Raw genomic sequence first — 26,925 nt, 5'->3', positions numbered from 1 at the left:
TATATCCTGATTTTATCTAACATTTGATCATGGTTACTTATAGCAACAATCTCGACAACATTGAAAACAATAAATAATACATATCGATAAAAATTGCAAGATTATTAACCACAAAAAGGTCGCATTTATAAAATAACAAATCAGAATAGACGCAACGTTTGTTTTACATCAGCTTAATAATGTTCGTATCGCTTAGTACCCATGTTCATCTTTATTGCAGAACACCAGCTCATTTTTTAACCCATTTAGACATTTGCGATATTCATTAATTAATGTTGAGACATCGTGAATTATTTAAAAACGCGTTAGCAGTATCATATAAAAAACGTGGAAAGTAGCAAAATTACAAAGCATAGAAGTGGGGTAAAAGTATAAATAAAGACAATACAATTTCTTCCTCTAAAGTATGCCACATTTCATCAAATGGCAAAAACGAATGAACCGTGCTCCACTATTGAGCTCATGAAGCTTTTCGATTCGTTCAGCTTTTGTTGCTCGAGCTTCTGACGCTGTTTTTAATAAGTTGAGGTTTTTTTGGTTCTCGTATTCATTAGTCTGATTCATCGCTCATCTTATTGTTATATATATATTCGATCTACTATGTAAGAGAATATTCTAGCGAGGGGTAAGTTGACTGACTGAGGGACTAGGGGCGTGTGGCAAGATGAAACCGCCTCAGGGCTTACTCTCCGTCCGACACATCCTGTTCATTTATGTCGTTTATTCCAATGTTCTTCTTTCAACTGTTCTATTTTTTTCATTACGTTTCGTCAAATTTTTCTAATTTTAGATTTCAACTCGCTCCCCCGATACCAGACTGAACATCTGTCTTCCATCGTCCTTGCAAGCAATGTATTAATTTTGTAATCTCGGTCGAATATATGACTTTCCGGTCGATTGCGATCCCAAAATATCTACGAGATAATTACAACTAGAAAAATTCCTTTTCCCGTTTCTCTTTGACGCCACCCCCTGTCGAATTTGTTATGTTTAACGTTTGATGTAATCTCCGTAGGACGGTTAAACACTGACAATATGTCACATCGTATCTCTCTAGCTACAGTTCCAGGTGTCGGCCGAGTTTCCTCTTTACTTTCCCTGACAAGCACTTCTTCTATCTTTTTTCTCCTTACTCGTCCTCCATTTCACGCTGTTTCTCTTCCTGCACCGTTTGCCGCCGTCAGTGCCCACTGCTCAGTTCGCAGACTGCATTTCATATATCTCTGCCTTTTGAGTGTCACCTTGACTTGCTTTTCTTTTGTTGTTAAACATTATCAAACAAAATTTCGTCACTTTTTCTCTCTCGCTCCCATCCTTCTCTCGCGAACTCTCATTCTCAACTTATGCATCTGTTCATGCCACTTTCATTACTATTATTTCATCACCATCCTCTTTATGACTAGGGCGGCAGTGTACTATGTATATATGTATATATATTTTTTATGATAATATAAAATAAAATTAAAAAAGAAATATCAGTTCATATATTTCGCCGGCGACTGATATTAATCTGACGTTAGGGAATTACTATATATATATATATATATATATGTGTGTGTGTGTGTGTGTGTGTGAGCGTGTGAGTGTGTGTCTGTGTGTGTGTGTGTTCATTGCGGGTGTGAACACAGTTTTACGCAAAAACTTATTTCCTACAATTCTTTTTTCCTATTTAGACTCCCACGAGATCTTTGTATTTGGTTGTATATTAGTTTGATAAGCCCCCCTTTTTATGGTCGTCTTTCTAGCTTACTCATTTCTTTTATTTTGACTTTTCCATTTTTCTGTACTATTAATATTACACATAGCAGCTGTACAATGAGAGTAGAATAGATCTGGAATGTCGGAAATTTTCTTGGATGCTCAATTGTGATTTTCGACGCGTGATGTTTCGAGTGTTTTGCTTGCTCTTGCTTATGTACATTCTCCTTAGGGAGTTTCTCCATCACTGATAATTGTTAATGTTGATATCGCTGCTGCTTCTGCCGTTTCTGCTACGATGATTATTATTCTGCATACATATACATTTTGTGTACCTGTATACATAAAACGTATGTAAAGAATATTCTTCGTATTTTCAATCGCTCGCGATTGCTAGATATACACAAACGACTGAAATTCTCCACCCCTAAATCTCATTCATTATTGGTTATTGTCGTTGTTGTCGTCGCCGCTGCCTTTTCCTTGCTCTGGTTTTTGTTAAAAATTAGCTTATCTAAGATGGCCACCACCGCAACTTTGCTTCATAGTCGCCACGTTGATGGCCCCATGCGCAGGCATTCCCAACTGTCTGTCTGTTTGTCTGTCTGTCAACCGAGTTTACCGCATGTTACGTATCAGTTATATCATTAGACAATGTTGAATAGAGATTTACGTAAGCTTCAGCGATTGCGTGTCGGTGTACGAGTTGCTTTCGCGCTGCTATTTTCTGCATTTTGATCATCAAGAACGTCGTCATGTTTGCCCTCATGAACCTGTTCAGTGAGTGAGTGAATGAGTGAGTGAGTGACTAAATTGGCTCGTCAGTTTCAGTATGTGACAGCGTATGTTTTTTTTTCATATTTGTGCTCGTTGCTCTTCAAAAGTATTACAAATATCTTCTTTCTTTCATGATTACTATTATTATTATTATGTTGTTGTTGTTGTTGCTGAAGTGTTTTTGGTGTTATGTGTCAAGAATGCGCTAACTCTACGTCCAGAGGGAGCGCGGGCAGCGCGCAAATAGCATTGCACGTTGCGGAACGTTGAACGGCGCGCATTGAATTACGTTACGTGTTCCCCTACGTAAGTGGTTCATCATTTTGATGATAATTAACACACTATGTAAGTGACAGGTTACGTAGACTTGCGCCACTACAACAGAGTCAGCGAACAGCGTAAACTGAGAAGATTGGAACTAAGGTAGGTAACAATAATGACTGTTACATGCGGTGTCGTCGTCATTTCGGCCTCTGAGACGAATGATGGGTCCCGTTTTAGCTCAAGGACTCAATTCCGATCTTGCTGCTTTTATTGTTATTATTGCTGATCTTTTCCTTTTCCAATTCCGCTTTATCATCTGCTTTCGCCTTTAATCACTTCAAACTTTTTCCACTCGTTTTTGATTTTGTTGTTATCGTATTGATGTCACTATCGTAATTCTGTTGCCGGGGTAGGCAGCATCGGGGTTGTTGGGGTTCAAATAAAGCTAGAGGCTGTTTTGGTGTCATTGTCACCATCATCATCGCTATGTATCAGCATCAGTATCAGCATAATCATAACTATGTGTTCTTCACCTTTGCTTTATTTCTCTCCCTGAAGGTTTCTTGACGGCACCTTGGCACTCTGTCCATCTCTTTCCATTTTCTTCACACTCTTCCACGTTCTCGAAGCTTCACTTTCTGCTTTTTTTGGGTTATGAAATTCTTCATCGCATAACTTCGAAAGCAGACGATTTTGACTACTTTTTCCTTTATAATTACAGCATGCAAAAACAGCTATAATAATATCTTCGTTGTCTCAGCATAATGCTCTTCATCTGCTATTCAACGTTCTAAATCGTAATTATCGCCGATATCATACTGGTTGGCGTTGTCTTTTGCATTCGTGCATTTTTCCGTGCGTCGTCCGAATACAAAACTTGCTACATGATTCAACAGGCTCAATACTTCGTTACAGCTCCTTTCATTACTAACTGCTTAATTCTTCATGCAGACTTGATGCTGTCTATTGATTTAGCTGGCAGCCATTGGTCGTCGGTTTACTATAAACGCAACCCTTAACAACTTTGCTAGAACAGGCAAAGGAGTCGCGGATAAGTCTAGAATCTATCGTCGAGCTGGTGTTTTTCTTCTTCTTTTTCTGGTGCTATTACTGCGGCACCTGTTGTGTCTATGTGTACACTGTGCTCTCGTCCTGTTGTTATACTGAAAGGACATGGCCAACTTAAAGGCGTCCTGCATTATATGAGTGTTCGCCTATTATGTGCTATTCTTGATACCTCGTCAAACCGTTTAGTCACTTGTTAAGTTAGGAGTTGAACCGTACCTACCAGTTCAACTTTATAAAGCCAAATACTAATAATTGTTGCTGGAAACTTGTTGATTTTTGTTGCGCCTGATTAAACATCAACGACCATTTTTTTATGAATATCGGTATTGCCAACAACGGAGCAAAACTCCTCGAATGATATTCGACCATCTTCGTCTTTGTCAGCAAACAAGATCGTCTTGTCGACAATCTGTTGTAGCTGCGCTTCTTTTAAGTTGTTGCCAACCATCATCTTGAGAACATGAAAGAGTTCGCCATTTGAGATAAAGCCATCATTGTCCATATCATAGATCCGAAACGCGAACCGGAGCTTTCCTTCCTTATCTCCCTTTACGCTGAACTGACTGACCCCCTGGATAAACTCTGAAGAAAACAAATAAAGTGAAAATAGAAAAATACAAACCGCTCAACAAAACGTATGATCAGGTTGTTACGAGCAAGAATCTTAGAAATGAGACTTGCGTAGGGGGCTCAACTTGTTTTAAAGCCGATGATTTACAACCAGATCAAACTCCTAGCAACCGTCTATTGCTTTATCACATATAAGCGAAAATTAACGCTGCAAAAACGCGTGCCCAAACATTCAAAGACAATAAGTTTCTGCAGTGTCTGTAAACCTGATTTGATGAGTTAGTTACCTTTAAAGTCGACCTCGCCGTTTCCGTCTGTATCAAAGATGTCGATGACACGTTGGACGAGAGGATTCTGCTGCAGCTCGGGCAGAGACATAAACTCGTCGATGGACAGCGAGCCCGAGTTGTCCAGGTCCAGCTTCTTGAACCGTTTCCCCAGACGCTTGATTTCCTCGGCGTCAAACGTCGAGCACATCTCCATCGGTAGCGACGTCTCGTTTCCCTGCAGGACAACAGATTCGTATATAAAAGCAAAAAGTAAGCACTATAATAACATTCTTATAATGACTTGTACAGGATTGTTGCAAAAAACATATGTACCACACGAGGGTCTTAAATTTGCAATTAGCAGCTTCGCGGTCAGGCATTTACTTGTTTCTGCTACAAAACCACTAAACTTTTTCTCTCGCGAAGGATAATTAGGTGAAATTGCAATTAGAAACGAATGCCTTTGAACGCGATATTATATATTATCCATCAAAAAATGCGTCAGAGATTAAAGAGCCACCAATGTAGATATGCACCACACCCAAGTTTCACTGTTTTTGAGCTCTTACTCCTTACGATTGCAAATACCTGTGTGCGAATGTGTTGCTTCCGCCGCACACATACACCAGATTTTTTATTTTGAATATTTAGGGTGACAAATTATATCACTAAGTACGTAACGATTTCGTATATTTCTTTTTGGTTCCAAGTTAGATCTCGATCAAGAGATGCTTCAGTTAAGTTGAAACACTTTATTACAAGATATGTACACAGAAAATATAAAAGTATTTTAAATATTGTAATAGTAAACAGATAAGATGCGAAAATATGCATTGAGAAATCCCACTCGCTAAAATAATGTACCTGCTACTATGTATCTCTAAGGATTCCGGCCGCAGGCCATAGCTCTATTCGGAATTGCAATTGTTAAGAGAATATATTCAGAATGATTTTGTTTGATTAAATCGATCCATTTCTCCTCCTGCCGTAATATATTTTACAAAACAGGTATTTTATTATAGCTCTCGTTTTCTTGAAACAAAAAAAAATGCTGGTTTTAGCTACGCCCCAAAACACATACATTATTATTATTTGTATAAATTCCGTTCATAAAATGTGTGTAATATCTCAACGGCCCTCTATATAAACTAAACAAGAGAAACTAAATCGTCATTCAACATTCCGTAACGCTTGCCACTACAAAATTTACTCGGACTAAACCTCATTGGTCGATACCGACTTTATAAACTGTATTTGTTTTGTAAATATGTAATATGTACTTGAAGAAACCTCAAAATAATGTTCGCCTCATTGCTTGATCGTATTCCGACCTCGATGGGAACGCATATTATACACGCTGAGAAACATGCTATGAAATTGTTTTTTTGAATCTTTGCGCTCTATGAGTGCTACCATAATACCTAATTATTGTAAGTTATTATTAAATAGATTATATATTACGTCATAAGAAGATCATTCTTTATCCTAGTTACTTGTTCGGGTAGCCTGTTGAAGCGTCATACGACGAACTTGAAACTAAGCCGTCAATGTTTGTGAAAAAAAAAACAGAATCTTCGAAAGTTGAATTAGTACAGACTGCCAGTCGAGTGATAAGCATGACTTTTTTTTTTTGATGAAAACACCCACAACTCCATTAACAGATTAACAAACAGTTCTTCTCCGGCAGCATACATAATCTCCTCTTTCGAGTAGGGAGTTTTAATGAAATGTGCGAAACATTAGAATGGAACAAATTCTATTCATATTATCGATATAGAGAGACGGCCGATGCAACTGAAACTAGAAACCTCGAGGACGCAGTAGCATTCGACTATAACATCAGACAGCTCGTCCTCGACAGACAGACAGACGGTGCTACCAACAGTTCCCAGTCACTGCCATTACTGCTACGACTGCTTCTAGTGCCGCTGTTGGCGGCTTAGAGCAGGGCGACTTGCGCAGTGAGTTACGCGGAGCGGATCATTTACCTTGCCATCATTACCGCCAGCATTAAATACGCGTAATTTCTACGCGGACCCGAGCAGCAGCGACAGCGGACAGCAGCAGTATATGCAGGTGGGAGATTTTACGAGGACTACATATTTTAATAAAACGCCTCGTAAACAAAAATCATCTTAACGGAGTATGATGAGTATCCGGAAGAATATCATCTGAGTGACCAAAGCTATTACGTACCATTGTGGCGACTATGTGAAGCAAACCGAAGCAGCGAAAAAAAGCACAATCAATTTCTGTTCTGTCCTGTTGTGTGAGTAATGTGTCGTCGATTCCGTGTTTACTGCAGTGAATGATGTGCTGATCTGTGCCGGTCGCTTGTGTGTGATTTCCAACGGGCGAACGGGTAACGCCGCCGCTCACCGCAACGACTCAATTCGGCTGCCCCGGCACGTCAGAGTGGCTGAGCCTACATGAGACGCGACAGTGGGACTGGGGGAAGGGATTACTGCTTGTTGCGTCCTCGTCTATCGTAGACATTGGGAGGAGACGGGGAGTAGTAGGCGGTCAGTTAAGGAGGGCCCAGTGGGCTGCGGCACTTAACAACCAAATTGTCTTCAAGAATAAAATCGTTCTCCATGATATGGACCTGAGGATGTGAAAAAAAAAACGTTCAACTTTATAAATAGATATAGGTGTGGATAAGTGATGTAAGTTACTTAACCACCGAAGGTTAATCGATGCTTAGTACCGTACATAATATACTATAGACACCACAAACTGATGTATTACGGTTATTAGAAAGCCAGTGTGCATTTGTCGAACCTTGAGCACACAGGCCCTATATTAATGGATGAAGTACTTTTAAATTTAATAAAAATATGGATTTGTAATCAATATTTAATTGCTATATATATATATATATATATATATATATATATATAATATTTAATAGCTAATTGGGAGTCCTATAATGTGTCATGATGTTAAAATTATATGCACATTGAGATTTACTACTACTAGAATCAAGCGGTAAGTTTGACATAAGAGTAACTTGATTAACTCGTTTATTTGCTTATTTAGGGGCCTAACCTAAATGGGAAGGAAGGGGAAATTGAATTTTTTTTTTGTAAACGCGTGTATGAAGCTCGTAGGCGAAGTAAATTATCGTTTACTGATTACTACACAAGCTTTGGCAAACCTGTTGAAAAGATACTATAATGGTATCTGATTATATTTATCGAAATACACGACTCGCCGAATAAATTACTATTTATTAGAGATAACCTTAGCGTGACGTTTGGTATATTTTTTTATTAAATATAGAATTTTTTGATTAAATATATATAATAGACTACTACGAAAGTACGAATATTTGTACAACAGACGGTAATCTTGTATCGAAACAATATCAGATAGGTGAATTAGAAGAATCATGAGAGTAAGGTTCAAAGTAAGTTTTATTTACATTTCGGAACTCTGCTATTGGATTTCTGAAGAAATAGCTTACTCCTTTTTGAGTAGGAAAAACTATCAATTAATAGATAAATAGCATGGGCATCGCGCGTTTGATAAGGCTTGTTGTTTCGACATAAGATACATGCTCCCGTTAATCATAGTGTCCTAAACGTTGAAGACAACTCTTCCGGTGTCTAACAAAGATGTTTGATTCGTGTAAGATTAACGTTTGCGCGTATGTAATGTGTAAGAAAAATGAAAACGGAATTCAATAAGAAGATCGTATGAGTGACCTCAGACATTTTCATCTTCATCAGCATATCCTCATCATTTTCAGCGACAGCATCTTCTTCGACATGATCACTGTGAACACTTGTTGTGATCAGTTCGATCTGCGTTAATCCGAAATTGTCGCCTACCAATATAGTTGCACGATTTCGGCTCGTCTACGGCTTTTTTGTGCGAAACCTATTGATATCACAATGAATAGAATCGAATGATCTTTATCGATCGATAGCCGCTCTTAAAGCTTGTGTCGCATCCTTCAGACGATCTCAGTACCCACCTCACGACTTCATACAATAGAATCAAGTTGGGTCGTAGGAAAGCTACGGCTCCGAAAGTGCAGAGAGACAGCAAATGTGCGCGCTCGTGAGATGTGTCCTGAGGCGATCGACATCGACCTCCCGCGATGCCTCTAACAAGACCACCCCAGAAAATTTCATTTCGGAACTTCATTCTCAGTGAAGCAGCTATTCTCCCATAAAAAAAAAAAACAAGAACAAAGCTGGTTCAGAAAATGAAACACATCGTCCACACGGACGATGTGTTTCATTGTCAAATTCAATGTCACCTCCCTAACGTCTTTGCTACTAATTAGGTAAATGTACCTCTTTCCAAAAACCACGAACATTTTGTTAGGGTTAATACATTTATTCGAAGAGACAAAAAATAGTGATTGTCTTTCATGGAAAGTAGCGTACATTTCCGTAGCAGTTTGTCGAAACGTATCACACACGCTGATCAAACAAGCTGTTATTTCCGTCCGTGTGCATATTATGTCCGTGTGCAAAGACCGCCCCATTTATTTCGTTATTATGAGAAGGCTATATGAGAAATTACTTAAAAGAAACGTCTATTTGAAATTTAAATGTGCAAAAAAATATGTGCACAAGAAATGGTTGTAATACTTATATTAATGTTCCGTAAATATATTTTTATTTTATTATAGAAAACAAATTATAATATAGAAAAATGTGCTTGGCAATTTTATGAGGGACGCAGTGCTTAACTGTAATAGCCGCACGAAAAGCGCTAAATTCAGTTGTTTCGAATGTTTTTAGCGGTTTACTGTACGAGCTTGTTTATTATCGTATATACACATATAGACAATTGGCGATCCGATAATGGAGTAGTCTTCTATGCGCAATGATTTAAACCTGATTCACTCAAGCACAGTGACTTGAGACATGTGGACGGTAATCATTGGCATCAATACAAGAAGAGCTGTATGGTATTCTGTATGGCATGTCCTATGATCATTCAGTTAGTACCGCAGTTACTTGAAGAAAGATTAAAGTCCATGGCTCTTTCACATAGACATAACTGACACATACTGAAGACTCATACTGAAGGGATGTGGATACATTCAAAAAGTAAGTTTTTAGTAGACAATAAACAAGCGGAAATCTAATTATGTACGACATATATGCATGCATATGTTAACTGTCTCCTCAGGTCTCGGCTAAAAACAAACTCGAATCACCTTAGACCAAGGGCAAACTTAGAGTTAAATTAGTTTTCGTAATAGCCATGTGCCTCTGCACAATTCGTGTGCAAATGCTACGAAATGCACCATCGCAGCCATTAGTTGTGGCCATTTATGGCCTGCTTAGTTAACTATCGCCAAACAGCCTACGATCCTCGCCTGAACATATGTAGTTTAGGTCACCTCTATTTATTTCCTACTCATCGTCGACCTGCGAGACGATCTGCTCTCAATTGAATGGCACGTTATGAGGCTAAGGCACAAAGCGGGCTTTTTAGAAAAAAGTGCCGCTTTAAAAGCGGAAAAAAATCGTTTATTTGTAAACAGCAGTCCGCTTTGACCGACGGTTAGTGGTAGATTGTGAGATGTAAAATTGACGACCCCGACGTTGCTGGTGTAAGAAGTTAGAGGGTTAAAGTAAGTTAAGTGCCTAGCTAGTCTAACATTTATGAACTGACGGCTCTTAGCCCGAAATGAGGTCTTCGGCCAGGTTAACCTCAGAGACCTCTCATTCAAGCCTGTTTCGCTGGAAGATCGCACGATCCTAGGGTCGCAAGTTCTCAACGCTTACCGGGAAAGAGTGCGGAACATGAGCCAAAAGCCCTCACAAAGAGATAGCAAAAATAAATCCGTTAGCCAGTCACGATACGATCTGGTTCTCAGCCCAGGGATACGCCATAGGCACGCGAAACTAGACTAAGTCGTATCTGTACATATATCTCAATACAAAAGTCTTGACTTCTATGCATAGATACTTTGTTTTCAACAGAAAGCAGATTATAGGAAGGTACAAGTGCGTGCTTAATCAAGATCAAAGGACAACTGTTTACTTTGATAGATAGCGCAAGTTACGAGAAGTTAATTGCAATAATTTGTAAGTGTGAAGTGCACGTTTATGACGGTCCTAGTACCGCTTCTATATATTGCTTCGGCAATATAATATTTCAGATAAGCACAAAATCTGAACAAAATTGCAAGTTCCGACGTGGCTTAACCTATATATGTATATATAGAGGTTATAATTCTTCAGCTATATCTGGCAGATAGCATGTCGGCCATAGGCTTTGTGGTTGGCGCAACACGTAGTCGTTCCGTCAATATCAGTTTCTTAACTGTCGGGCGGTTACGCCTCCGCTAACCATCGAATCCGCCTTCGACGCTGTTTGTTATTCTTTTCTGTCGCTGCCTGTTCGTCACTTCACAGTTACGGTACCGTCGTTCTATTACGATCAATTGCTCGGTCAAACTGTCTCCACTTTTGAGTTCATCAAGTCGACCTATACAATGTTTGCAGTTCAAGCATTATATATACAGAGCTTTCGATAGCCTAACAGCAACCTTCATTCCTAACATAACCTTTTTGACGGGCCCGTTGTAAGACAGACTGAAGATATTACGCGCCACTTATTAAGCATTCGTGTAGCCTGGTCTGCACTCTACGGGTTACAGGGATTGCCGTAGCAATCTAACGTCATTTAGCTTAGCGTAAGCACTTTGCCGCAGTTCGTATATTACTTGTAACCATTGAATGGCATTTTCTGTGGTGATCTCTATTTTTTTCTCGTTATTGCGTTCCCTTGTTGGCCGACCTGTGCTGGTCCCTTTCAGCTGCGACGCGAGAGGTCTTTCAGGTTGACTGTAGCCGGCAGTGGGATTCCCGTCTTTTTCTTAGCTCTTGTAGTGTCTCTAGTGCGGAGGAGGCCCAGGTCATGGGTCAGCGGCACGCCCGCACAACATTCACGGCGACAACAACGACGAAGAAGATACATATATATGTACGTAGACATGCGCAGGGGTATATTGCCCCAATCAACCATCTCGCTAGTGTACAGCATATATTTCTAGCCACTTAGTAACACTACTTGGATGCGTGCGGCAACGTTACGGCGATCTGGCCTCATCCCTAGATCGGCCCTACGATTCTATCGGCGGCAACGGCGACGGCAATAGAAAGGCAGGCTGCTGCGTGACAACAGCCGAAAAACACGAGACCATGTTCGATTAGTCTGTTACGTCAGCAATACTACCAAACGCTACGCCCAATCCCAGCCGCAATGATCTGAAGTTGAACAGACTACGCAACTATGCCTGACTCTCTGCCGATTGTACAGAGGTACCGTGGCACTGCCGATACCGCCAGCGTTGGGTAGGAGCCTGCAGACAGCAGCAAAGCTTCGTAGCACTAGAATTTTTCTCGTTCTTTTATTTTTGCTGCTGTAGTTATAGGAAAGTAAAGTTAGCGGGTCGGTCTGACTCTCTCTTTCGTGACGTAACTGCAGACGGACATATGTATAATGCTCGCGGTGATGTCCATAGCGTCTGTGGTGCGTGGCCCAGCGTCGTACGTTGTGGGTTTCGTTTGGGAGTGAGAATGGTGCGTCACGACCTTACTACAAGCGGAATTTCCTGTTAAGTGCCTTGATTCTGTTGAACGTGCACGATGGCATGCAGCATTAAGGTGAACGTACTATACGGTACGATACGACGGGCATTACGTGCCACACGAAGCATATGCCCGTTAAATGGCCACGGTCAAAGAAGATATCCAAGGATTAATAATGCCTATTGTCAATCAATAACTAACCATGTGTATAATCTAAACTACTGAAGGAATGAACGGAACATTTTTTTCTGGCTCGCACATTGCTGATGTTGAACCAGTTGTTTATCTAGATTAAATGTAGATGTTCATGTAGATAAACAGCTTCGGTGAAAATTTTCCGTTTTTACTAGAGTACCTTTTATTTGAAAACTGAAACTTTATTTGGAGGTCTGTACGGGCTATGACTTTTCGACCGCTCCTATTCCCATTGTATGAAAACTGCAACTCAGTTTATCCCAGTTCTCCACTTTAGATAGCACAGAGTACAATTTACTATTATTATCGGTATTATTCGAGTTTTTTTCCCTGCAAATTGATCTATTGATGGGATCCATATTAACGCGTGTTATAGAACTGCGACGGGCGCATTACTGCATGCAGAATACAAAAACATTTAGGATCTTCCCAGGGTCACGTGGTGCACGGCCGAAATATAAAAATCTCCTGTCCATGTCGCTAACAAGGGTGTTCACAGTGTAAACCTATACGACGCTGTGTTTTGCTATTGAGTTTGTTCGTTTCGTTCGATTCATTCATCCTGAAATGGCTGTTTGTGGTAGTTGACTTATTATCGCTTTGTCGTTAAAGCGGCGTTCAAGTAGCTGGGTGTGTGCTAGACCTCGCACTCCTGCTGGCGACGACGTTAGCATTGATGTACACAAAAGCTATACAGTTGTCAGAGGTGGGCGCCAATTCACCGTTAGCCAACTGTTTCCACACCACCAACAAAAACAGGTCCCTCACAATTCGGTATAAAGTTTTTCCGGTGAAGTGCTTCGTGAAACACAGCCGATTGGCCCGCGGCAAGGAGCAGCAGTACTTCATCAACTCTTCAATGTATGCGTACCTTCTTTCTCGATGCTCTTCCGAACTCGTTGGTTTGTGGTGGTGACAGGAAACGCCATACGTCAAGCGGGACTAGCCACGTTTCTCTGTACAATGACGAATAGCCACCGTATTTTGTTGGAGCGAAGTTATAGAACCACAGCAATAACAGGACCAGCATCGGCACCGGCAGCAGCATTAAGGATGAAAGAACATAGTTCAGCGGGGGTCGTCACTCGACGATCGGCCACGGAAGGTTGTCTCTGCGAATACCTACGATTTGAGTATGATACGTCCACATGACTGACTATCTCGTTCGCTGGCCATGCGACAATAGCGTGATTGAAGCACAGTATTCGTGAAAGATACTGCTGTTTATATATATCTAAATTAAAAAAAAAGTTGTACCTGTATAGTAAAAGTACCTGAAGTCGCGCATGTGACGCGTCATCTTGGGGTTGCCGCTTCTCCGGGCTTGACATTCTGCTGAAAATAGATACATTGACAAGAAAAGAGCCTGTAACAAAATGATCGATTCGTGCGGAGAGGCACTTCCTGAAGTGCATTAAAACCTGAAAGTTGTAGTGGCACGTGGCAGCCACACGATATGATCAGCGTTCTCGAAGGTTTTTTTTCAAGCAATTATCAGTTCCGACAATAGGATGCACACAGAAAACGTGTGTCGACGGTCGGACGTGCTTAAACTTTATGTGGACTTGTGGACCTCTAAACTTGTGCGATATTGACGACGGGGTTCGTCACGAACAAGGCATTATTAAGCTGTGTCTTTCTATGCGCAAAAGAAAATATTAATTTTTTCCTCATGATTAAAGTATGCTACGATAGTTTTTCTTTTAACTGACTTGCGGTTTAATAAATGAATATATGGTATCAATAAGCTGTCCGAAGTAATGCCGGAAGAAAGGCCGGTGCTTCCGGATATGCAATTTAGGGCAGCCAGACTAAGGCAAGCTTCGGCCGTATCATCTATGTCGCAATGACAATTATAGCTTCGTAGGCTGATTTAGTTGTGAGTTTTTTTTTGCGAGTAAAAAGAGCCGAATGTCTATTTTTTTCCCCACCAACGAACTATTTTATTCTACCAGCAAACATTGGCCTTCCGCCTCAACGTTGAGCGTCCCTTTCAGCTTTCGTAACTTTTTCGTGGGCATGCAAACCTTGATGCCGCTAACAGACCACCTGATCCTCTGGCCGACCTTACGAAATGCTAGTTTCATGTTTGGAACAATCAATGAACATTGCCAATGTTACCATAATAAAGGACACGGTCAAACACAATGGCAAATGTTTTACTTGTCTTAAAAACTCTAGCGGTACGTTGAACCAGTTGTATCCATATGCCATATTCGAAGGTAAGTAAGGGAAATTTCGTAACGCCAGAGCCTTTGAAACTGCAACAAACATTATTGGCACTGATAGACGAACAAGCACCGGCGGTAGTCATCTAGCGGCGTAGTGATACACTGTGGGGGCGGCACTTGACCTTTGGCTTCATTCTTCTTGATCTCTCAGAGATTTGTTATCCTCAGCTGGCCATACTGGTTGGGCCTATCAGCCGCCAGTGCTGGTTTGGCGACCGTACAATTATCATTATACAACCCAAGCCCCCACGATTAGCGCGATTTTCGTAGACGTTGACCCTCTTCAGATCAAAGGGTCAAGACGTCTTGCCTTTACTGTTTGCCGCAAAGCGCTAGATTTTCGAATGAGCGTTCGTGTGTTCGCCCAGAAGCGACGTAAAAACGTCGGCAAAATGCTATTAAATCCTACAGGAATATTTTGTGAATCAAGCTCATTAGCCCAAAACAAAGATGAGGGTAGCAGAGCAGTAAGTATTGCCAAATCACGGTTAATGAGAACAAATCGACAATCAAGAACCATTTAGAAGAATTATAGCTCGACCTAAAGGCTTGCCCCTTCACACGTACACTGCGCATTGCCATAAGTTTATTAGCAAGTAGCTAATAAGGAAGGTTATGAGTTAGTAGGCTGGCTGGACGCTTTGTGCTCCACAACAACGTGATGTCCTGTTCAAGCTAAAAAAGCGATGACAAAGTATCAGTCACCTATCGGCCGAAAGATCTGATATGGATCTAACAAGCGAATGCGTCTGATATCTATTGTTTCGTTCCCAATTGTTTGACAAACAGAGATCGGGCAAAACACAAAGCGTGTGCAAGATTTTCCATTCTTAAGATTTCTAGTTTGGATCAAATGTTGGTTCTATTGAACGTCGTAAAAATTTCATTGAATAACCATCCAGCAAATCGTGACGCCACGGTGGTATCCATTCAATAGTGTCATCTTTTCCAGGAGTGGTAGCAATAGGCTTTAGGAACGTTTCGTATTTTCCTATTAAGCACCGACATCACTTAATCAATGTCGGACCAACGTTAACTCGCTTAGTCTTAATTTCACTGATATTTTGTTATCCTTTCATTCGAAGCACATCAACTGTTTTTGTCGACCGTTGCCATGCGTTGTCAACACCTATCCATTCGGTCCCTGTTTTCAAAGTGAGCGACCTACAAGAGCACGCGCATAGGTTCAAATTAGATTGAAGCGCCAAAGGCTAAACAATGTGTTTGTTAGATGTACGCGGTCAGTCACAGTATTGGTGTTAAAAGTCAGGTGACGACGACGGTGAACTGCTGCGTTGTTAAGAGCTCATAAACATTGGTAGATTTCGACGGATTTGGCGAAATCGCGAGTGAATTCCCCGAACGCCGGAGGAGGGCCACTTGCTACGAGCCATGAGACCGCCCTGAGACTAAAGTGCGGCAAACCGCGGGGGGAAGAGGCTGAACAAGTAGAACAGATAATACCATACGTCAAAAAGCCGGAAGGGAAGACCGCGGAAAGTGCTAGACTACTCATGCGATCTACTATAAATTGCCACTTCAGTTCACGAGCGCGCTTACGAGGTGCCGATGTTGGATGACACGATGACACCAGAAAGAAAGCGATATTAGAGGTGCCTTTATGCGCGTCTCAAGAGTTCGTTGCATTCGTCACACAGTCAGGGGGACGCGCTTCCGTTAGTGTTAATGAAGGAAGGACAGATATTCCTGGAAAACGAGTTCACACTTATGAGTGCCCAATGGGTCTATATATTCAGATGGCATGAGAAGACATGACATCGTTCAGTGATTATGTATACATCAAAGTACCTTTGTCGCGCACATGTATCATAAAAAGAAGCATTTTAATTCTTCATTTCGCTCGGTTTAGGAGAGTGTCACTTAGGTAAGCCATATGCATATAGCCAGACTCGAACTGAGGAAGTTGTCGTATAACTTAACCAGCGCAGGTAATTGCTAGAATGACTAGGTTTTTTAATTATCACAGTTATTAACATGAAAGGTTCTAGCAAACCAAGATAACTCTAACTAAAAAGTTAATCGACATTATTTGTAATGAGCTGCATTTTAAGGCAACGTTTTGCTAAAACGTATGTCATAAAGCATAGGTTCAAAGATTTCATGACATTGGCACGAGAAAACTACCAAGAAATGCTGATGAAATGAAGTTCCGAAATCAATGAACTTAAGGACCTATCTATTCTGCTTTTACAGGTCTATTCTGTTTTACTAAACTTCGCTCATGAAGAGCGATGATTAGCCTGACCATCTGTGGGTTGAAATCGTGGTTATACAAGTGAATCAAGCCAAGGGCAAACCGGCCGATCCAGTCCAGGCCGAAGTTGACCGTTGTGGTTGAACTTTTGGGTCGAACACGCGACCTGGGCGTGGGAGGAATGCATATTGAAACAGATCGCTTAGAAAATTTGTACGAAGAAGACATGAAGACAATTGCGAGGACAATAAGTATCACCTCCATATGTTAGTTTGCTTCATGCCATCATTCTCTAGAATCGAAATCTAGCAAAGCGTATTTTAAAATATTTCTGATCTCTTATGATGATGATGATGATGATGATGATGATGATGAGGCAATGAAAAGCAAAGAAATTTTTTTATTAAGTCGTGTGTGCAAAATCGGCAGGGAACCCAAGCGCATAAAAGAAAGTTATCAGATTGATTCTAATCTGGTTTTTCTGATTAAATTTTACTGAGTTCATCTTAAATGGTCCATGATGTCCAGGAACGATATACTAATATAGTATAACTACTGTATAGTAGAAAGCTCATTATCTCGGGCTATGCTTATCTCGAACGAAATAGTAAAATAAAAAAAAATGTAGTTAAAGAGCTCAGACTAATAATTTTATAGACTCCGCGTAAATATACAGCTCAGAGGGATGAATCTTCGACTGTACGGTTTTGGGAGTTATCCTGTAACTTTCATATGCAGATTTGCGATTTTTGTGTCTTCTCAGAGCAGGTCGACTATTCAATGCTAACCGTAAAATTACAACATTGGTAAGAAATCTGTGAGGCTGTGGGACGATTCAACGTCATGCACAGGCAAATCACCTCAACAAGTGTCTTCATTTGAAGACCTCCTACCAGGCTGCGGAAGGCCAGAACAATGCCACATCATTTCAAATCTCTTACTGCGAGCGCTGTTTATAGAACCATGTGTATCCGTTGTATAATCCTATCTGATGGAATATTCTCTGGTGCGTTTATTTAGTCTTTTTGATCTTTCTGTCCTTCTTCCGTGAATGCTTTTTAGAAAAAAGTTTATGTGCTACATCGGGTCTTGAATATGAGATGCACCCCACCTGAACAGCGACAACGAAGCTATGCTATCCTCTCACCGTTATGGCCCCGCGCGTCGGATTAAGACGACCAGAAAGAGAGCTTTCGATAAACATTGCTAACAAGCATACTTGGATGGCGTGGCAACTTAAACATGCCTGTTGCTTAATGCTCAAATATTTCAGGGAGGTCTACCCATTCATCCTATTTGTCTTGCACCGGGTCACAATGATACGACCGCTCATGGTGAGCCCAGCAGCTTGAAACGATGTAAACAGTCACACATTTCGACATGTAGAACAGGCAACACTGATTTTGACAATTCTATATGGCGTATTACTACTACCAACGCGTTTGTATCGGAAGAAACGCCACGTTTACTTAAGAATCACGTCATGGCGACGGAAATACCTAAGGTTATTAGTATGGAGCTTAATAGTGCTCATATATCATCTATGCATAGTAAATTCTGCGTATACACCCAGTAGAAGACCTATGTTCACGCTTGAGGGATTCAGTCGTCCTTGTGGTGCAAGGACCAACGGGATAGCTTGTCATTACTTATTAATATATTTATACTACCGAAGGAGATGGCCAGGCAAACATTTCCACTAGAACGTCACAGATTACAGATCCTCTCATAGGATCAATATTTACTCACAACAATAATTAGTGAAGAAAAAGAAGACTTATTGCTTATATTTTGGCATAAATGCTCGCATTGCTGTAGAGGTTAAGTAACAAAATAGAAATCGTATATTGATAACACAAGTAGATATATAATACAAACGCTCGCCGTGTCTAGCATGCCACGTTCATTACTGCATCCTCAGAGTGAAAAACACAATTTCTAAGACACCTATTGCTCCTTGTCGATGAAGGCAACGTTATTATTATTATTATATGTTCGGTATCGTCTACGATCTTCGTCGCGTCAACAGTCGGCCTAATTATTCTGCATTTCGAGAACTGTATCTTGCTCACAGGTTACGTTCTGTATGAGCACCGCCCCGTTAGTTTGTCCACTAATTGTGGAATAAGGAAAAAACGAAAGTCCATGACAAGCAGCTGCCACGGTTCCGTGTACGTTGACGCAAACGAGGCCGCCTTGAAACGTCGGAATGGCTCGACTAATACGGCGTATCGCTTGTCGACATGCTTCGGCTGGCTGTAACCTAAGCCAAGTTAACAGGATAAGGGATGCGCGTGAAATTAATCGAATCCATACAAAGATACACTACGATTATTGCGACACCTAACGTTTTTGGTCGTATAAGATGCTTACGTAAAGACAGGAGTAGTGAAGTCAAGTTTTATGAGAGGTTTCATTCACTTGAAAGCGGACAAATTTCAAATGACATCATAACATTGCTAAGAGGTCTTGACAAATGAGAAGGAATACCATATAAACTACGCAGACTACGTATTAAGGAGAGCCTTAATTAGATAATGTATAGGTGGGTCAACTAGCAATACAATAGCGGTATAGTCTAAATTTATGATATGCTCCTCAAAGGCTGTTTCAGACTCTGTTCCAAGCGTCTTTGCAAAAATTCATTCAGAGAGTTTAAGAATACATCAGTATTTAACTTTACGCATAACTGCTGCCAGCGATGCATATATATATATATACCTTGAGGCAAACTAGTTTCTCATAATGATTTGTGGTCGAATAAACGAGTCATGCAAGCCTAGCTAACCACTGCGTTATGTAGCATACCCTATCTCTAAAAAAACGCTGGATTCGTTATACAGAAAAACAATCTACAAATACGTGTATTGTAGATGTTAAATTATGACTGAGATGTCGTACCGGCGTGTACTTACCCTTGCCGCATAAATTCTACAGCCTGATATGATGGCAAAAACCTCATCATAACGTCGCCATCGCCAGTGGCTGTTGCTCCCCCTACATCCTGGTCAACGTACGCACCAGCACCTATGCAAATTATGATCGATAGAAAAAATCATGCAGCGATAGCATCGTCAATTACGTTTGACGTAAAGAACAACAAATACAATACACTCTCTAAACAAAATACTTTTTGATGTACATTTTCCATATATGAGTTACCAACAGTGTTAATTCAGCCTATTGTGGCTACTGGAACATAAATCTACGACGTTTGGCTCACCGGGTATTGGCGAATCACCAACCCGTCCCGGAATTTTATGGCACATTCCATTCGTGGACGTTCCTCCTGAAATAATGCCGTGTCCGTCTATTACAATCATTCCAATGGTATCATGGTTCCACCGAGACACAACTGGTATGCTTCGTCTTTGACTTGAATGTACTGAATCCATGTTCTTCCAACGCAGCCGAAGCGGTACGTCCTGGGTTGGTTTGTAGGGTCCGCATGACGACTTCGGGTCTGGAATCACGTCGGTCCAATAGTTGGGCTGACAAGACGCATTCTTCCATTTTTCGTAAATCGTTCTGGGGAGTAAGAGGATTTTCATTATTATATTTTTATGCTTAACTCACTTAATACCTTACATGATCTAGATTGATTTTACAGATATAGTTAATGTTATTATAATTTTCTTCTCAAGACTGTAAAACATATGTTCACAAGGAGATCATCATACCTCATATTACATATAAACCTATTATATGTTCTGTGCATATTTAGAGCGCCAAAGTTTAAAAATCACACTGCCACTCCTTATAATAATGACTTAATTACGTGTTCACCGAAGCATTACAAATGCCGATTCCAATTAAGGAGCTCTGATTAATATGATGACTAACAAGTCAACATCAAATTTTAAGTACTGTGCGTCAAGATAACACGTACATTTAGGATGAGATAAGTTACATCCAAGTCTAATCGGCACCTTGTAGTCCTAGAAAAACAGAAATAACTGTCTTCTTTGTAAACATTGTGCATTGTACAGTGATTTTGACCTGCCTGGATTTATTCGTACTGAGATCAGCCTCCTGAAATCCCATCGCTTTGGCAAATTCCGTGGCCAAATCTCCTACTAGTAGAGTATGTGAAGTATGATCAAGAACCTTGCGGGCCACTCGCATTGCATATTTAACCCTGCGAAGTTGAGCAACTGCCCCCACGTTACGATTGGGCCCATACATGATGAGTGCATCCAAGGTAGTTTCACCTGAATAGAAAATGTACAAAGGATACATAAAATCAGCTGATATTTAGAGCAGGTTTAATCGCAAATAATAGACCCTAACTACCACTAACTTCTAGCTCGGTGGCCGCGTTCTCATCGAATAAGAAATTGTCAAAACTCTGCCTCCAGAACGTTCCTATACGATTTTTGTGTTTCGACTATTTTTGAAAACAGCTCACCATTCTCATCAGGGCTACCGCCATACCCAACTGTACCATCACACTGTAGATCTTCACAGCGGCTGCATCCGTCCTCGACAGCATCAAGCGAGCTTCCTCCCTTGAGAAGAGTTCTCCATGCTTCACGTGTAGCAGCCTGAAATGCCCATGTGTTGACCACGATCGGTGGCCCACCGGACTGTGAGGCATTAGTCCAGGATGAAGTAAATGCTACAATACAGACCATTAAACAAAGTCTGTGCAGTTTCATCACGGTATGATCCATAAAACCTCTGTGAGAAGCAAATATACGCAAAAAATATTGGACGAACTTATCACTCACACTGGCATTAGATTCCTGGAAGTGGGAACAGCAATTGTCTCTGTTTGAGTAGAAAATCGATATCGAAGACGAAGAAAGAATGTGTGCGAGCGAGCGAGCGAGCGAGAGAAAGGAAAGAAAGACATCGATTTGCTATTGAACGTGGGGTCCCCCATTGCAATGATTGAAGCCTGAAACCATTTTTTTTTTCATAGGATCGTATTTTCTACGCGTAATTGAATTCCTTCCGGGCCAAATCCACGCCAATTTAGCGTTCGACGCCAAGAGTGTGGCGGGCTCAGTCAAATGACGTCGAACTATATCGTTGTCGGTTGAAATATACTTGAAATGGTCGATTTTTGCTTAATTTTCTCACGGCTACGTTGCGATTTACACGCCATCTCCTTTCCAAAAATCGTAATAATTCACGCGTAGAACAATTACCAGAACGGTTCATGAACGGGTGTAAACTCAAATAAATAAAACAATAGGCACGAAACTCTGCTCTTGCCCTGTTATAAGCTAGCCGACAAGGTAACGATGATAATTATAGATAATTTTATAAACGTCGTTTACAACATGATATAGCATATTTTGTATTTACAGACATTAGCCCTCGTCAAGCAATCAGCAGATCTCATTTGGAGTCTTAGCTGGCGCCCCGAAGTCTTTCCAGTGACGCAAAATAAAAACGAAAACAGAAAAACCTTACGAGGATGTTTCTTTAATCAGTATCTATCTTACTCTGCATGTGTGCTACTGTCATACAGAATAAATATGAACAGAAAACTACTAACACAAACTACAAACGGAAAAAGATTATATTGGGTCTATTTAATTTCAACAAAAAAGTTACAAGTTGCTCTCTCAATCCTACGTCAACTACATTCATCATCAACCTATATGCGCCTATTTCAGTTTACCTGATATCGGGGGCAAAAATGGTGCGTACTCACACGTCTAGATGGATAGAGCGCCTGTTAGGCTGACTGCTGCTGACGCAGGCGTTTGCACCGGCCGTAACCGGCTGCAATCGCTTCAAGTCGACGAACAGATACTCCGGTGTCTTTTCTTGTTGAAACTGCTAGTGGCAGCGAGCAAAGCAGCGACTCGGTCTGTAACCGAGCAATATACGATGAACGTTTTCGCCAATGTTGCAATGTAAATTACAATGCAGACGTTTGGCGTTCGTCTGCCATTAATGGAAACAGAGGTTTTTAAGCGGCTTGTCCTGTTGAGAATGTCTATCTCTATTGTCATCTTTAGGTAATCTCTAACCCAGTATAAACCGCCATTTTGTTCATGCTGCTAATATCGTCCCGATGGGTGGCTAAGTGTCGACTAAGAGATAAATGGTTGACGGCTAGATCCATCTGCTAATGCAGACACCGGACTCAGTCCAAGGTAGGTGACATCTTCGCTCTCCTGACAATTTGACTCCATTAATGCTCGGTACATATTTGGCTATATGCTGAGAGCAGAGCGGATGTAATAAAAAAACAACAACAATTTTGTTATTGAGCACGTGCATAACTATATTCCTACCAATGTCGACCCAAGTAGATCATACAGGGCCAAAAAATTCAACTATTAAGCTCGTTTACGATTCAACAATTAACTACATCTGAAATTCAGGCCGATTATGCCCCAACGTTTGGAAAGGATCTCGGAACTGACAATGGACGGATCGACGAAAACAAGTTCCATTCGATGACCAGTCCTTGCTGGCAATAATACATAGATGAAGGGTGCTCGATAAAAAACAACTCCTGTCCGAAATCTACATATAAAAGAAGTTGACCGTACGCTTTGCACAGCAGGTTAGAACAGGTGTAACAATTATGTAATTACGTAATTGTTTACTTGACAACTACCTATGTCGGTAGATGTTATGTTTCCATAGAAACTGGAAAAAACCAATATCAAGCCGTTATTAAATTTTGGCCTTTAGAAAATTTACATCGGCGCTGTGTATGGCGATTTTTCACTGTCGTCTGATACCGTCAAATTTTGAACAGCCGGACTAAAACGTGGTCGTATCAGCCTTTAAATGAAGAGAAGAATGCTAAAAAGAAAATACAACGACTATTAATAACCTCGAATGCTCATCAAATGCCCTACCACCAAACGCTGGTAGACGACTGTCAAATTAGGTGTTTGACAGATCCGAAAAAAAAAACGTATTTGCTATAGATTTAAGTAATGATATAGAAATCTACCTTAATAATTTAAGAAAGTATTTTTATATAATGGTGGAAAGGTACAGTAAGATAAAGATAAAAATTGTTCGCAGGATTATCGGACAACATCATGCACATAAAGCAGGTATATCTTGTGTGCGTGTGTGTAAATTCGGACGTGGATACCTATTATGTGTATGTGATGTGAACAAATGGGTTACGATGTACCGACCTTTCAACCAACATGCTTTAGTTAATTAGTCACTCAAAAAAAAGGCGCGATAGCAATGGTCGGCATGACAAAAAGCTACAAGGTGGGCTACGGGTTGATCGAACAGCCGCCATATTTACCAAATCTGGCCCCAATCATTTTTTCCCTTTCCTAGGGTCAATGCTTCGCTCAAAGAATAGACTTTCATCAAATGAGGAGTACCTGACATTCATAAACACGTGCCTTGCAGACCAAGATGACAGCTACTCTTTAGACTGACCAAAATGTGGCGGTATCGCTGAGAAAAATGCATGCCATGCATATACATGTATCTAATAAAACTACGAAAGAAGAAATAAATTAAAACTTGACGAAAAAAATTACTTGTTTATGTGTTACCTTGGAAACTGTTCACGTAAATACCTTGACGAAAGTTTAAATTAGCATAAGGCGGGAAAGGTGTATGTTTAATGATTGGTATGTACGCGTTGGAACCATTTGGGTGCTATCATGGTTATAACTAAATATATGCATGCGCCATCTGCCTAGTGGGCAAATTTTTATGGCAAGCGTTACTTTAACTTCGAGCTAAAGCAAAATATGCGTGACAGAAACGCTCCATTCGAACAGTTTATCGTCGTCTTAGCATAGGTCTACCTAATTTAAGGTGACTCGCTTAAATTCTAAACCTGCAATCCTACATTTACGGGTACATAACAGCCCTAACACGACACGGTAGTGGCAAGGTGACTTGTCACGTTCGATAGTCGAAGTCGATTTGGAGAATTTTCAAAAAAGAAAAAAAAAAACGAGCTTTTCTTGAAACCCACGTCGGGCGTGTTTCCCAAAATCCTCAACCCATTTACAAACAAAAGCAAATAGGGAAGTCGTTTTATCACGTCACATTTTCCTCTGCTCAGACAATGGTCATGGTCATGCGATACGTCCCTGCAGTAGAGAACCTATGATTTGACTGGGTCAATCTACTTGTGACCCGCATCTTTAAATAATAAAAAAACCGCACTTTTTTTAAATGTTGCCGAACTATTTCAACTAATTGACATAGGCCCTTTGCGCGGAACTACTTCCACTGGTTCGCTCCACACGTATAAACGGTACATACCATCGTTGATCCCGTTATTACATATAACATCATAATTGACGTATTACATTTAAGAATTTCCACTATGATTGTTTGTTCCTATTTATTACAGTAGCAGATTGCCAGGCCCTTTTTCTTCATCCTAGACAGCAATGTATTTACATTTGCTAGAGCTTTTTTGTGAAACGAACTTTTTAAGGCACCTAATTTTATCAAAACTTCCTCAGATCACGTGGAGTACGAACTTTCTGAGAGCGAATCAGCCGCCAGATTGAATAAGATCATTTACAAGAATAACAAATGTTACGTTTTAGCACACTTAAGCCCGTAGCATACGAAAAATCGTCAATGATAAATCTTCTAGTTGTGTATATAGTACGTCTTTTCGCCCGGTAGAATGATCTCTTAAATTAATTTATTCAGTTATTATATTATATTACTAATTCAGCTTAGTCACGGTAGATCCTTCGCCATACAGGCAGTGTTCCGTTGCCCGTCTTAGAATGGGAGTTTTGATTGATCAGGGAACGCTCGAGGAATATACAGACAGGAAATTCAGGTATCGATAAAACCTGTTTGCTTGACTAGATAGGCTGGACATTCGGCCGAATATTTAAGTACACACCTTGAATTGGACGTGTTTCGTGGGGTCTCTCTATAAAGTCGATAGTGGCAAGCTAGCCGGCGTCCCTCCGGCGAGGTTTCTATATCTATTTATCAAGTCTTATTTTTATCTACATTCGGCACCAACCGCTTCGCTGGCTTGTATCAAGTAGAGTAAAGGACAGCGAAGCGGTCATGGTTTAAAGAAAAAGGCCCTAAAAGAAACGTTTGCTTTCCGTGTCCTAATGAAGATTGGTAAAAAAAAAATTAATAGCGAGTCGAAATCAACATTTCGTTCAGTATAGATGGTTCACAACAAACATAATTTATTTTGTGGTGACAATGTAGAGCATTATGGTCAAAAGAGATGGGACAGTGTGTGAGCAATACAGCTGCCGCGTGAAGAAGATCATGTAAATCGACAATAACGTAGCCTAAAATTATCAGCTTATCTTGTCCTAGGTTTGTAATCTTTTCCATAACTCAGCTCTTTGACCCCTGTGCCTTCGTAAGCTCTGTGATGCTTCACGTCCTACCCCTGATTTGCTTCAAGCTCGCAAGCAAAACCGCAGACCCATTTCGTACAAAAAAGTCAGAGTACATCATGTCCATTTTCTATGTTCATATACTAACCGCCAAGAGATCGCGAGTCGTTCTGCGTTTCTCTTGGCTTCATCTTCCGGATGTCGTGACATGGCTATGTATCCGCGCAGGACTAGAACTCATACCTCGGCTATAAAGCAAGCTTGCTCTCACGAAAGAACTACCGAAGCCTCTTTCTATCGAATTACTGCTGCATCCCCCTTCAATTGCTTTCCATTCGTGACAGAGTCTACGCTCATCGGTAGTGCGACCAATTCATTATGAATCAAATTAATCTGTTCAATATTTTCAGAACACGGACTGCCTTAGCAGAAAGGGCAGAAGTTATACGAGAGGGCGAGACCGAGGACAGCGATGCTATAAGGCGCACGGGATATACGTATAATGGCAATGAAACGGAAGTACCGCATAGGTCTTGCGTATAGTTGATGCTTCTTACGTAGCCATTACTAATCAGTAAAATACCGTCATCGTCATTATTTTGACGTTTCCTCATGATTACGTGGTAGTTCCAGAAAATAACTGTACGCCATATCTTTGTGCAACAGCAGCAGAGGCGGCAAGAAGTAGATTTAGTTATCAAATCAGTGCCACGTAATGCTGGTAGCATTTGATTAGAGATTACGCCATCTATTTTATTGCGGCGTCTAAATTACGCCTTCAAT

The 26,925-nt window shown here is 40.7% G+C and overlaps 2 protein-coding genes and 2 long non-coding RNA genes across 16 annotated transcripts; 2 read left to right on the top strand and 2 right to left on the bottom strand.

The window, feature by feature from the left end:
- Window positions 1–77: 77 nt before the first annotated feature.
- On the bottom strand, window positions 78–6,998 carry LOC111247111 (calcineurin subunit B type 2). The gene is made up of 3 exons (XM_022797680.2): window positions 6,843–6,998; window positions 4,665–4,881; window positions 78–4,389 (listed from the first exon to the last, which is right to left on the bottom strand). Exons 1-3 carry the CDS (start codon window positions 6,843–6,845, stop codon window positions 4,097–4,099), a joined length of 513 nt encoding a protein of 170 aa, XP_022653415.1. The 5' UTR covers window positions 6,846–6,998; the 3' UTR covers window positions 78–4,096.
- Window positions 4,794–17,681, top strand: LOC147757108 (uncharacterized). 2 transcript variants are annotated; one of them, XR_015322661.1, is made up of 2 exons: window positions 4,794–4,916; window positions 16,852–17,681. It is a non-coding gene; the product is annotated as an uncharacterized LOC147757108 (long non-coding RNA). The 2 variants fall into 2 exon arrangements; XR_015322662.1 differs by lacking the exon at window positions 4,794–4,916 and adding an exon at window positions 11,469–11,603.
- Window positions 7,022–22,658, bottom strand: LOC111246888 (N(4)-(Beta-N-acetylglucosaminyl)-L-asparaginase-like). Of its 12 annotated transcripts, none has more exons than XM_086982214.1 (7): window positions 22,518–22,658; window positions 21,261–21,532; window positions 20,856–21,063; window positions 20,076–20,380; window positions 19,768–19,879; window positions 13,681–13,738; window positions 7,022–7,251 (listed from the first exon to the last, which is right to left on the bottom strand). In XM_086982214.1, the coding sequence occupies exons 2-7, from the start codon at window positions 21,523–21,525 to the stop codon at window positions 7,174–7,176; spliced, it is 1,026 nt and encodes a 341-aa protein (XP_086838340.1). In that variant the 5' UTR covers window positions 21,526–21,532; window positions 22,518–22,658; the 3' UTR covers window positions 7,022–7,173. The 12 variants fall into 12 exon arrangements, with proteins under 12 accessions (XP_086838340.1, XP_086838336.1, XP_086838337.1 ...); XM_086982210.1 differs by lacking the exon at window positions 7,022–7,251 and adding an exon at window positions 8,045–13,528 and having other exon boundaries at window positions 13,664–13,738; XM_086982211.1 differs by lacking the exon at window positions 7,022–7,251 and adding an exon at window positions 8,045–13,362 and having other exon boundaries at window positions 13,664–13,738.
- A 168-nt stretch (window positions 22,659–22,826) lies between these two features.
- On the top strand, window positions 22,827–24,335 carry LOC147757107 (uncharacterized). The gene is made up of 2 exons (XR_015322658.1): window positions 22,827–22,965; window positions 23,197–24,335. It is a non-coding gene; the product is annotated as an uncharacterized LOC147757107 (long non-coding RNA).
- Window positions 24,336–26,925: the final 2,590 nt, after the last annotated feature.

The sequence above is a fragment of the Varroa destructor genome, unplaced genomic scaffold (genome assembly GCF_002443255.2).
Source record: "Varroa destructor unplaced genomic scaffold, Vdes_3.0 BEIS01000003.1, whole genome shotgun sequence".
NCBI classification, from domain to species: Eukaryota; Metazoa; Arthropoda; class Arachnida; order Mesostigmata; family Varroidae; genus Varroa; species Varroa destructor.
This window is presented reverse-complemented; position numbering and strand designations above follow the sequence as displayed.

Bases quoted from the DNA above. Each gene is read 5' to 3' on its own strand.
- LOC111247111 (XM_022797680.2), bottom strand. The intron at 4,390-4,664 runs GTAACTAACTCA...TGTTTTCTTCAG, and splicing joins CGGCGAGGTCGACTTTAAAG to AGTTTATCCAGGGGGTCAGT.
- LOC111246888 (XM_086982207.1), bottom strand. From the start codon at position 21,525: ATGGATCATACCGTGATGAAACTGCACAGACTTTGTTTAATGGTCTGT. The intron at 21,064-21,260 runs GTGAGCTGTTTT...TTTTCTATTCAG, and splicing joins CGGTAGCCCTGATGAGAATG to GTGAAACTACCTTGGATGCA. The intron at 19,880-20,075 runs GTGAGCCAAACG...TAATTTGCATAG, and splicing joins TGGTGATTCGCCAATACCCG to GTGCTGGTGCGTACGTTGAC.